At 40.7% G+C, this 12,620-nt stretch overlaps 1 protein-coding gene across 3 annotated transcripts in view; it reads left to right on the forward strand.

Moving 5' to 3' along the window:
• VIT (vitrin) overlaps window positions 1-12,620 on the forward strand; it is a 62,633-nt gene that overhangs the window by 14,396 nt on the left and 35,617 nt on the right. For 2 of the 3 annotated variants that reach the window (XM_054063567.1, XM_054063568.1), the window contains exons 2-6: window positions 1,140-1,208; window positions 2,945-3,010; window positions 3,962-4,133; window positions 6,066-6,199; window positions 11,075-11,152. In XM_054063567.1, the coding sequence (XP_053919542.1) occupies window positions 1,178-1,208; window positions 2,945-3,010; window positions 3,962-4,133; window positions 6,066-6,199; window positions 11,075-11,152 (481 nt within the window). In that variant the 5' untranslated portion in view covers window positions 1,140-1,177. The remainder of the gene's footprint in view (window positions 1-1,139; window positions 1,209-2,944; window positions 3,011-3,961; window positions 4,134-6,065; window positions 6,200-11,074; window positions 11,153-12,620) is intronic. The other variant, XM_009559345.2, reaches the window with a different exon arrangement.

Genomic DNA, 12,620 nt, shown 5'->3' on the forward strand with positions numbered 1-12,620 from the left:
AAGACAGACTACTGATCTTTTTTCCTGTCCTGTATCTATTTCATCAGTCTAAACTTCCTTCCATAACAGATGAAGACCTGGTCTTGAGTACACAAATCTCTGCATCAAATCTGCCACTGCTACATTTTCTAGTAGGGAAATATCTTGCTTTTCCTGATCACTTGCGGCTTTAAAATTCCGTTATTTTCTTCGTTGATATCAAACTAATTTTTACTTTAGTACAAATCTTTCCATTCGTAATCATGTAATCAGTTTCTTTGAAGACCAAGTTTATTTTGATTCTTGAGTTTTCCCTGTACAACATAAAAATATTTTCTCCCTCTCAGACTTTTTACTCTGATATTTGCCAAGCATCTCATAGTATTTCAATGACTGAGATGAATCATGAGTGCACAACTCAGGATTCTCACAACAATCACTAAATAACTGCAAAATCAGCATGTGAAGTAATGCTCAGGAGAAGCTGGGAGGGGCTTATCTCTGATAAGTTAGTATTCTTGTAGCACAGAAAATAGCTTCTGGGGTGGCAGGAGTCAGAGATCACATATACAGATCCAGAAAATAACATTGTCTGGTTGTTCTGACAGAGTGCTCTTAATCTCAGCTGCACACGCATGCACAAATGTGCACGCACACACATCCTCAGAAAAAGAAAGAAACCGGTAATTTGTCTCACAAACAATGGCACGATTCCAAGGTACTTTATACAATATCCGTCAGGATTGAACAGACTTGTATTCCTAGAATCTTTATGAGACTACATGGTGCAGTTTGATGTACAGACAATGAGATTCTGTGAGCATGCCTCAGAAAAGCAGAGAATGAACTAAAATAGCTGTCAAAGCATATCTGTACCCATGATGCCCTCTGCTGCCACTGGTTTCTGAAATAAGCGTGTAGAATGAAATCTTGGTTTCCTGAGGCAAAAGGGAAATCTTGGACAGAAGTAAAAAATTAGTCCATGGGAATGCCACAGCCCAAACATCGTCTCCATGGGGGACATCAGCTGCTATACAAAGCATGAGAAGAGGATGTAGGAGGTAAAGACTGTGAAAGGTTGAAGAAATCCTTCTTTCCCCAGTGTCACAGTATCACACAATACCTCTGAATGCAACCTGATATATTCTTTTCCTTTTCAGTGTTTCTTAGTGGCAAACTAGATTTTGCTTTACTCACCATGAAGGCCACAGTCATTGCAACCTTCTTTGGTAAGTACAGTTGATGTGCTGCAATTAGTAGCTTGTGGGTTTGTACTCTTCTGGGCTGGATCACCAGTGGCTGCTGGCTTCCTCTCTTCTGTTTGGACTCCATGGCTGATGATACAATTAGTGGTGGGTGGAGTAAGCCTTGGCACAGCTTCTCAGAAATGGGCTACCCAAACTTCTTGACTTTGGCATAGAAACAACATTAATTATTTGCAGAGATCTCTAAGTACATGACCACCTGCATGCAATCCATATCAGATGGCACAATTAGGCCTGCAAATGTCTATAATGTAAAAATTCCTTCAAAAAAAAAAATGATCTGTTTCTTACTTAGGAGTGTCTTTTCCCAATTTTTATCTGTGTTCTTGCTCTTTCTATGAACAAGAGGGTGCCAAAGGAAAAAAGTTGTAAATATGTTTTATTTTCTTTCCCTTGGCAGTCAGACAAGATCTGGCTTTTTGGGAACATGTAGAGACTCCAGAATCTGCAATTCATCTCACATGAACAGTCTGGTTGATTAAGAATGGTTTCATACTCTACTTTAATTACATGTGTTCCTTTGATGGAGATGCAGCCACCACGTAACATAACGTTGCTGTATGGCTTTGATTGTGATATTCCTAGGCAATATTCCCTCTAGCTGGAACTATGATGTCTGGCAGGTTATCCATTCTTAGGTGAAATTCATAGCTAGCTGTGTAGTTGTTCTGTCTTTACTAAGAGACCAAATCACTTTCTCCACATTAAATTGTGCCCAAAGATTTCATGCAAGTTCTTGTAGTTATTAAGTCTGCAAATCCTCTGTAGCCACTCTAGGAGGAGAAGAGCATAAAAGAAAGAAATGAGACTGCTGTTGCATATTCTAGTAAGATTAACTTAACAATAATGAGAGCATCAGCCAACACGTCATAGAGAGTTTCAATTTCCTCTAAAGGCTCAGAGAAGGAAAAAGTGAATGAGATCAAGATATTTGTAATGAAGCTAGTAATTCCCCGTAATATAGTGCTTATAGACTAAAACAAAGAATGAAGGGTTGTTGTGTGTAACACACTTAGCAAGTAAAACTGACAAGGTAAGCTACATGCATATATTGTGATGTATGTTTTAATGTAACAATGTATGTCTCTCATATCATTTCACTTTTCAAATCATATTTCTACTTACTGAAGAAAAGCAGTGCCCTTTCTAGGACAGAATATTGAGACATGCCACACTAGAACTTGACGAGGTCCATAATGATGCTCAGTATTCCATGCCCACTACTACCAGTGAGTGGAATTCCACAGCACACCGTTACAGGATGATCTCTTCAAGGGCTATTAGAAGGATTTTTCTCCCCCTAATTTTCCAGTTGCTTTGTGCACAGAGCGTGTTGGTTCATTGACTTATCTGTTGCACCAGTTACGAAGAGTGTCCACTGCTTGTGGAAATACTGGGGCCTTTCACAGTTTTCATGACCACAGGGACTCAATGTCATCTTTCGATAACAAGTTCCACAGATGAATGTGTGAGCTGAACCTGTCCTTAATCCCCTTCAGAAAACCACCCCCACAGTAGTTGCCATCTTGACTGCAAAATTAGCTCATGAGTAGAAACCTAGCCGTCACTCAAGATATTGCCATTTTATTTTTTCAGTCTGTTGGTTCAAATTTGGGAAATCTCATGCACTGGACCTTGTGCTGACAGATGTTGATAATCCCCTTTTTCCTGTTACTATGTTTTTTGTTTTTTTGTTTTAGGTGTGTTTCTTATGTGTACATGTGCAGCTAAGGAAGCCACAAGGAAGATGAAAAAAGCTAAGCTATGTAAGTGTCCTAGTGGTATTCTTGGCTGCTTTACAGCAAGCATCTCTAATGCTTTAAAAAAGTGCAAAGTGAGTTTGTATTCTAGTAGCTCTTCACAGTTGGCTGCAAAGTCAACGGGAGCATATGTTAAGAGATTTTTTTTTTAATTGAAATCAAATCACTAGGTAAAGTGTCTGCTACAGAATGTGTGTAAAGGGGAAATTGTGTACTTCACTACTAAAATCTGCCTTCATAGGTCATTGGGTACCCCACAAGGATCTAAGCAAACACTAAGAATTTCAGAGAGAGAGACATAAATATGTGAAAAGAACCTGATGTAACACAAAGCATATATAGCTGATTAGCATGAGACAAGTGGTGCGTGTCCTATGCACTAGGATGTATAACTTTCAGCTATATTGCTGTAAGACCATTCCTGTTTAAAGATTATTTTGCTCATTTAGTTGACAAACAAGCCTGCTGCGAGGTTGTGAACTCACGCTTAAAACCCTTGTTTGAAGTAAATTGTATCCAGCAAAGAGTTTTAAAAATTAAGGGTAAGATACTGGGATGTGGCTGCAGCCTGGCATTACAGGTGACACAGAACTACATGAGCACAGCAGGAGGCTTCGGAAGCCTCCCACCTCGTGTATGCACAGTCTTTCTCCTTCTCCCTCCTTCCCACAGGTTAACCACAGCCTGGGTGATTACATTTCTTTCTCTCTGCAGCATAGATTCTTAATGGGTATTTCCTTCAAAGAAGCAAACATTGAAGGTCAGATATATCCCCAGGCTCAGACACATCCATCAGGACAGGGGGTTGTATGTGTTATATTGTAGATGCAGAACACATAGACATGTCTTGTATCGCAAAATTTAAGGCATAAGAGGAGGGCATCCCTGTCACTCAGTTACTTATTGCTTCATGACAAGATCACTCAACTATAAAACTTTCACTCTGACTTTACCAAGATTTTGCACTCACAGATGTACCCCAGATCGATTGCGATGTCAAGGCGGGGAAAATAATCAATCCAGAATTCATTGCAAAATGCCCTCCTGGATGTCAAGATGTAAAACACCGCGTTTATGGCACAGACATTTACGCTTCCTTTTCCAGTGTGTGCAATGCTGCTATTCACAGGTGAGTGAGTTTAAATGAGCAAGGCACTGAGACAAAACTGTCACTTCAGTGTAGGGAAGCTCTTGGCTTTTCAGATCCTTTAGAACTCCCACTGCCTGGTAGGTTCGATTGCAGATTGCTGTTCTGATAGAACAGCAGAGAAAGAACATGTGTGATGCTATGGATCCAATCTTATGAAGTACTGTCAATCCTGTATTCCTGTTGAAATTAGTCATGTTTGAAGATATTTCTCAACTTTAGGAGGACTGTCTTGAGATTTGCAGATCTCTCATTCATGCACAGGAAATTACTACTGTAATACTATTATTCGAGAGGAAGATAGGGATGGAGCTGCTGCTACTAATAAAGCTTCGGAGAAAAATAGACATATCACCAGTGATGAATACATATGACTCTTATACTTCTGGGATTGCTTTTTGTTCTCCAGATTTGAATTTAACTGTCCTTGACATCGAAGACTGAGTAATGAGATTTTTCTGTTACAGAAAATGACTCTGGACAAGAAAATCTATAATACAAATTTTATAGCACAATTTTTTCTGAGTTTCATTCACCATTCAAAAAATGTGCATAAAATTTTAACAGATAATAACTTCAAAAGCAAAATAAAAAGTAACTTTATGCAGGATACAGAGAAAGCTGAAAATGCGGTAAGAATTTGTAGAACCAGACTGATAATTTGACATCAATCAGAGTTATTTGAACTATTGCAGTGCTTCCAGTCCTGTGAAATAGGTAGCATCTTGAGTAAAGCTGGATAGTTAAGGTTTTGGGACTTTGCACCTTACCTCTGCACTGGGCAGTGCACAGACTGTGTATATGGGGCTGCCACCTCCTGGCTGCAGCTCTGTCTGCTCAGTCCCTTGCTGGGGAGATAACTACCAGGTGATAGGATTTCAAACAATAAATTCCTCCTTCAGATACTAGTGCACAGTGGAAACTGTGTGCCTCTGCACACAGAGCTTGTGCCAAAGGGAAGTTCTATAATACTGATAGTGACTGCAATTCCCTCCGTCGTTCAAATGCTGGTTTCCTGTAGTATTGCAGTAAGGGTTTCAGTTTTTCCTTGCTTGCCAGGTGGGTTTGGCTTTGTTAGTTTTTATGTTTCATTTCTTTAGACAGTAAATTTCCTTTCCTTACAGTTATTTTACCAGCGGCTTCTTGTAATGATCAGAGATAGCTACAGCACTAACATATTGTTTGCTGCCCGTTACTTGTTCTGCACAGTGAATCACTGCCAGACCTATGTTCCTTCTGCAGTTGCAGCCTCTTCCTGATTTGCCTACTTCCATAATGATGCCACAGCAGGTTGCATACACTGAAAGTTTTCTGTTTGTCTTGAGATACGTGTTACATCGTATTTCAAACACCATTTAATGTGCACAGCAAGTAGTCCCAGCCAGGTTTTCTACAGCTTCCAGAAATATTGTGTTCAGTTTACTCCATGCTGTGGTCCAAACCAGGCTTATTTTTTTGCAGATAACACATACTGGAACTCAAAAAAATTCCATTAGTTTTACAAAAGAAGACGTCAAACAAGTGGGAGATTTGCCTCATATTTGTATTTCTGTCACATGGTTGGCCCAAAAACTTCCCTGAGTACCTCTCCTTGTATCTTCAGTCTTTCAATCAAGCTTGCAGGAATTTTAACGAAGGCAGTAGCTTGTTCTTGTGTACAACTAGGTCAACCTTAAACACAGGACCAGTGGATCAGTGGGGAGAGCAAATAGATCCTGACAGCACTTTGTAACAAAAGGCTCTTCTCTATGTGGAAGAAGCACAAACATTTCTTAGCAGCAGGCATAGCAGTAGCTTCACTAAAGGCCCTCGTTTAAAGGTAGAAGTGAATGCTTCACACCTCTTGCATTATTGAACAGTTTCTGCATTTCGGGGGGAATTTCCATCCTCAGATATCATGTTTTCATCTTGCAGTGGTGTAATTGACAACACAGGTGGGAAGATCCTTGTCCAAAAAGTTGCCGGTCACTCTGGTTACCGTGGAAGCTTCTCCAACGGGGTCCGGTCGCTGTCACTTCCACGCTGGAGGGAGTCCTTCCTCGTGTCAGGTACCACAGGGGCATGTCAGAGCTGTCTGCCCTCCCCAGCTGCAACTCACTGCCCGACCAACCAGGCAGCAAAAGGCATAAGGGGAAGCAGCCTTCTCATTTGAAAGACCCGCTAGGTCACAACAGGTCCATCTCACCTAGCTTTAGCATGAATAATGCACTTGAGACAATTTTTATTCCGGGCTTCCTATATAGCCTGCAAAGAGACATACACCCTGCCGGCTGTGTGCTCAGCTCAGCCCAGTGTGGGTCTCAGCCCACTGCGGAAGGTGACAGGCTATCTGGATTGATACTCTGAGAGCATCTTAACTCCTGCGACTGATACACAACATCCAAGCCACAGTACTAACAGGGAGCTCCTGCTGTTGCACTTGCTCTCCACCCTGGTAAGTAGTGCTGCTAAGGGAACTAAAGGGCCTTTTGGCCATTTGAAGCAGCCTCAGCCTGCGCCTGAGTTCACGTCTTCTGAAGGCACTTTGGACTGATGGCAACAAATCTCAAGCCACCTATAGCCATAATGTATTTATGCAAACCCTACATCAAGCAATTCTATTGATGCATCCCAACTACGTTACGCATTCTCCCCACCTGTGTTAGCCAAACAGTGCTATCTACTACGTGCAGGGAAATCCATCTTAATTCCTTTTTTCTCCCCATTATATATATAGCAGCTCAGTTGTGTTCACTGGCAAAATTCACGAATTTATTTCTTTTGTAAATCAGATCCCCTTTACAGAAGCTTCAGATTATCTTAAACCTACTTGCACTTACTCTACCTGTTTGAAAGGAAGGTCTAATTTACATTGCTTTACATACAATTTCTAAATCTAGCTTCTTGCTACATCCATACAGTGGATTAGTTCTTGCTAGTCTGCACTTTTAGAGGTTTAGGATAGGTATGACCAATTGATGTTAGTTAACTACATCATTTCTGGAAAAATCAACAGCTCAAGCAACTAAACAGCCACTAAAAATAAAGAAATGTTCTTTTCATGTGAAAATTCATGGACAGTAAAGGAGGTCTCGGAAATTGACCAAAACAAGCTGTCATCTGGAGTTTGTATTAATATATTTGGATGCAATTTTTACAGCATTTTGCCATGGGTACACCACATTATGAGAAGGATTTATTTTGGATGAGTACAAATTTCCTGGAATAGCTGAATTGCTACTTGTACTGTCGCTAATTTTTCTCCCAACAAACAGCACATTGTAATTCTGGTACATAAATGGGAAATAAGATTTTTTTACTTCAGCAGCTGCTCAGTTGTTATACCATAAAACTGTAGGAATTTTTGATTTATAGTAACAAATCTTTATTCTTAAGTAATGAGACACTATAAAAGAAAGTACAGGAGAAAGTTACAAGCACATGTAAGAGGTCATGATGAGAAATCTAGTTGTGGATGCCCCATCCCTGGAGGGGTTCAAGGCCATGTTGGATGGTGCCTTGGGCAGCCTGATCTAGTGGGATGTCTGTGCTCATGGCGGGGGGGTTGGAACAGGATGACCTTTAAGGTCCCTTCCAACCCTAACTATTCTATGATTCTATGATTCTATGAAGAGATTTGTCCCTTGTGCACTTGATTTTATGCATGCTGAGTGCTCTCACTGATGTCAGTTTATAAACTAGCTCAAGCATAAATCTAACATAATATATCATTTTATACACAAATTATATCATATATCATTTTCTATACAAATAGGAAGTAAACTTTCACTATAACTACTTAAAATGTGGGAATTTTAGAGAGACATTTAGAAAATCCAGGAAGGTTGTGCTATTCATCTCGGCAGCCTGAGACTGAATGCAGACAGAACTCACCCTCAAAAAGAGATGAGTTGGGTTTTTTTTAACAATTATGGGTCATAAAAAGACAGAGCTGCATAATGCATTCCCCAATATAAATACAAAGTCACCTAAGGCATTAATTTCAGGACAGTTTTAGATCTTGAACAAAATTCCCCATTTTCCAGCTGAATAACCTCTCAGCAGAAGACCAGGCCTGTATGTGCTACGGCACCCTGGATACATGCCAACAGTTTATTCCTAGTTAGGATATTGCCACCAAGACTTTGTGATGTTTAAATTGTGAATGAGCATTCACACAGAAGAGCACAAGAGGAATCCCCTGGGGATCCAGGCAATGAAGTGGAGTGATTTAGGGGCAAGAGGGATGAGGTCTACTGTCTGGGATTAAAGCAGCCAACACACTAGGAGGTACGCAAATACACTGGTATTCCCTTTCAAGCACTGAAATGTCTTGGCACTCAGTTGAATGACTCCATTCAGTTTAGTGGGAGTTTTGCAGCTAGTGGGTTAAGAAAATAGAGTTCTAAACCTCTGAGTCTGCTAGTCACAAATAAGCATGAGAGGGAGAACAGCCATCACTCCATTGCTCGTACTTCAACAACCAGAAGTTGAGGTTTTCAGCCCACTTGTAAACCCATATTTAAGTATGTTAAGCAAATTCCAACACAGATGCAACTTTTTCCAGACAGTGGAAAAGACATGTTACCATTGCTCCAGAGAGCAGGAGGGCATGCAGGTCAGGCATCAGATCTGCCTCTCAATCACATGTGGAACACAAGTTGCTGTTGATCAAAAACTCCAGAGTCTGGGAGCAGCCAGCCTTCCCACACCAGCTTGTTTGTTTGCATAGCAGTGGGCTTCGGGTTTGCATTAAAAATCAGATTAACACAGAAAGACTTTAAAATAAGATTAAATTATTACACTATCACTGCACCCATGTACCAGCCACTCACGCCTGGCGACTCTACCTCTGTTAGGGATAAAGAAAGGCATTTCAAAAGCATCTGCAATCCTATAACTTTTCCATCTTTCTATCAAATTGGGAGAAAACTCCCTAGTCCTGTGTGGCTCATGATCCCAGTTTTAGCTTGGAGAGAAATAGAAGTGAAGACCTGTTGCCCCTCACTTAGGCCAGCTTCTGCAAGATACCCAAGGGCAAGGAGAAAGTTTTATCCAGTTTGTCCTTGCATGCTAACTTGCCAGATCTGGTCTTTGGCAGATCTGTGTGACCTCAGTGGATCTGCTTTCAGGTTATACCACTCTATATAAAAAGCTGAATAGTTCTTGACATCATTGCCTCATTAGTAACTCAAACTAACTAGAGTTCTTCATCTAGCGTTTTTAATGACATATGAAATTTTAGAGAGGAGTCAAACAAAGGAGCTAGAGACACGAAAATGGAAAAGGACAATGCCTCTCCTGTTCCATGGCCACCCCTGCAGATAGAGGACCAGTTTCCCTCACATACACCATACTTTGTGCGCCATCATGGACAAAAAAACCAAACCCTTATAGAGGGCTACAGATGTCCTACACCCACCAGCTCCTAGAAGCCAGAGCAGATTTCCCCGCACTGGGCTTCTCTGCAACACTTCTCTTTCAGTGACATAAACATGCCTTGCGACCACAAAAACTGCCCCAAAAGGTGGAATTGTATGGCCCCATGTACCAATAGAGATGACATCTGCTGTGACACTAAAAAGATTTATGGTTTACAGCTTAACTGGAAAATATACCTCATTGTTTTAAGACAAGACCCTCATTTTAGATCTAAATATAGGTACCATATGTTCCCACACACAAACACAGCCTTCTCTCACTGTTATTACTGAAAAGACTGTTGCCAGAAATGGTATATTACAAAAGAGAGGTCAGAGAAGAGTACTATGTGCATGACAAAATGAATCCCACATCAAACATGCTTTCTAATTCAACTGCAGAGTCAGGCACTGTTAAAGGCTGCCTAGGGAACATGTGGGTTTAAGTACAGGTTATACAGATGTCCTTCAGGAACAGTCCTCTTATGCTCAGCACCATTTGAAGGCAAAAGAATGAACTAATTGACCTCTTCAAATCCTTCCCATGGTTACGTTTTCATGCATTCTACCTTTTTTTTGTAATGATGATGCATTTAGCCATTGGTATTTTTAGTGGCATGGTTTTGAGATTCTGCCATCAGATGAAAGAAATCTTCAAGAAAATTAGTTGAGCAGTAAATAAACAGGGCCTGGTTCTGAATGTGTTTGTTAGATGGGAGTTTTGTCCATGGTCTTGCACCTGGGTAAGGGCAATCCAAACCACAAATACGGGCTGGGTAGAAAGTGGATGGAGAGTAGTCCCCAAGAGAAAGACTTGGTAGTGCTGACAGATGAGAAGCTCAATGTGAGCCGGCAATGTGTGTTTGCAGTCCAGAAAGCCAACCATACCGTGGGCTGCAACCAAAGTGTAACCAACAGGCAGAGGGGAAGTGATAGTCTCCCTCTACACTACTCTCACGAGATCTCATCTGAAGTACTGCATTCGGTTCTGGAGTCCTCAGCTAAAGAAGGACATGGATCTGTCAGAGTAAGTACAGAGGAGGGCCACAAAAATGATCAAGAGGTCTTGAGAAACTCCCATATGAAGACAGGCTGAAAGGGTTGGGGTTGTTCAGCCTGGAGAAGAGAAGGCTCCAGGGGGACCTTATAGTGACCTTCCAGCACTTAAAAGAGGCCTAAAAGAAAGCTGGGGAGGGGCTCTTTATCAGGAAGTGCAGGGAAAGGATGAGGGGTAATGGTTTTAAATTGGAGAGGGGAGATTTAGATTAGGTATTAGGGAGAAATTCTTCACTGTGAGAGTGGTGAGGCACTGGCAGAGGTTGTCCAGGAAAGCTGTGGCTGCCTCATCCCTGGAGATGTTCAAGGCCAGGTTGGATGGGGCCTTGAGCAGCTTGGTCTGGTGGGAGTTGTCCCTGCTCATGGCAGGGCATGTAGAGCTACACGATCTTTAAGATCTCTCCTAATCTCTATGATTCTATGAAAATATAGAATATTTTGTGATGCTGTCTAATGATTTTTTTGTAGAGGGCAAGCCAAGAAAAGGTGTAACGTATCCATCAGCTCTTGAATATTCTTCTTCAAAAAGCACAGCTGTCAAATCAGGCAAGTAATTACAACTGACTTTCCCTGCATCCATTCACAAATACCCATTGCAGATTCTCAGTTGTGTAGTGCAAAGATATAATTATTCACAGCCAGAAGTTAATACATACCTTAATATCTCATCCAGACCCCTCATGGTATTTATTTTTGTTAAGCATATGTAAATTATCCCAGACAATTACTATTTTTTGGTCATATCATGTTTCACAGACTTCTGTTCCCAAGTATTTTCCCCCTTGCTTTAAATCTGTTAGTGAGTATGATGTTGTATTGATTATATGAAAGCATTTGAGGCTTTACATCTTGACTTTCTCCTAATGTTATTCATGTTATCTTTTGGGATATTCAGTGATGAGAGTATAATAATAAATAATAATTCCAGTGACACAGATATCAATGCATTGCAACTTTAGCTAAGGATCATATGATAAGGAACTACTTTTTAAAACCATTTTAGGCAGCATCCTACTCTGTCAGACTCAACTCAGTTTAAATAATTCAGTGGTTTTCAGAGTTCTTTGATCAAGTATCACACCAGGTGGTAGTCGATATTCAAGTGTACGTGAAGTACCTTCATCACTGAAATGAAACTTGTTTGTGTCCCTTGTAATGTTCAGACTCTTCCTTTGGAGTGTAAACAAAAACAAAGTTAATTACTTGTACTACTGCACACTGCTCTAAGTTGGCTCTTCTGCTCTTTGCTGAGCCTGGGCCTTCCTGATTTTAACCACTGTGATCTGTGGTATAATAAAATGTGCATGATCTTCTCCATAAACTCAACTGCCAGTCAATGGGTGCATCCATCCAAGGCCACACAGATACTTGGAGTCCCACTCTCCTCTTGTACATTATTGTTGTTTGGACCTTTGAAGCAAAGTACAGAGCTCTTTCGTCAAATGTAGGCTTTTACTTGCACAATGGCAAATTTAAATCTGAAAGCTGTAGTTGTTCAAACTGAATAGGCATCAATCAAGGACATGCCTTTAGTTTGCAGTACTTTTGCATTTACAATCAAAGGTACAGGTTTGTATGTATCTTGACTGGATATGCAGAAATTACTGACCCAAATATTAGACACTGCTAGAAGGGAGACAATACCTTAGAAACCTTGGGGTATTTTTCCTAAGAAACATTTACTAAAACCACATCTCAATATTCTCAAATGTACCCACTCTTGAAGTATTAGCCCAAACATCTCACACCAGACGAGAAATACTCAAAGCAACATTTTCTTCTACCAGTGCTAAAACCCACCTTACATGAGAATCTGTATAAAAGGGGATCTTCATCCAGTTGTGCAAACAAGATATCATGAGCCTGTTCCTGCAGCAAACCAAAGGTGAAAATGGCTTTCTGCACTCTCTTCTTGAATCAAAAATTTTAGGACCCTAACAACAAGGACTTTACATTCAAGCAGAGAAAACCCAGGAGGATCAAAGAAAGTAACTGTTGCATCAAACTCATAGCT

Source organism: Cuculus canorus, chromosome 3, assembly GCF_017976375.1.
Source record: "Cuculus canorus isolate bCucCan1 chromosome 3, bCucCan1.pri, whole genome shotgun sequence".
Taxonomy (NCBI): Eukaryota; Metazoa; Chordata; class Aves; order Cuculiformes; family Cuculidae; genus Cuculus; species Cuculus canorus.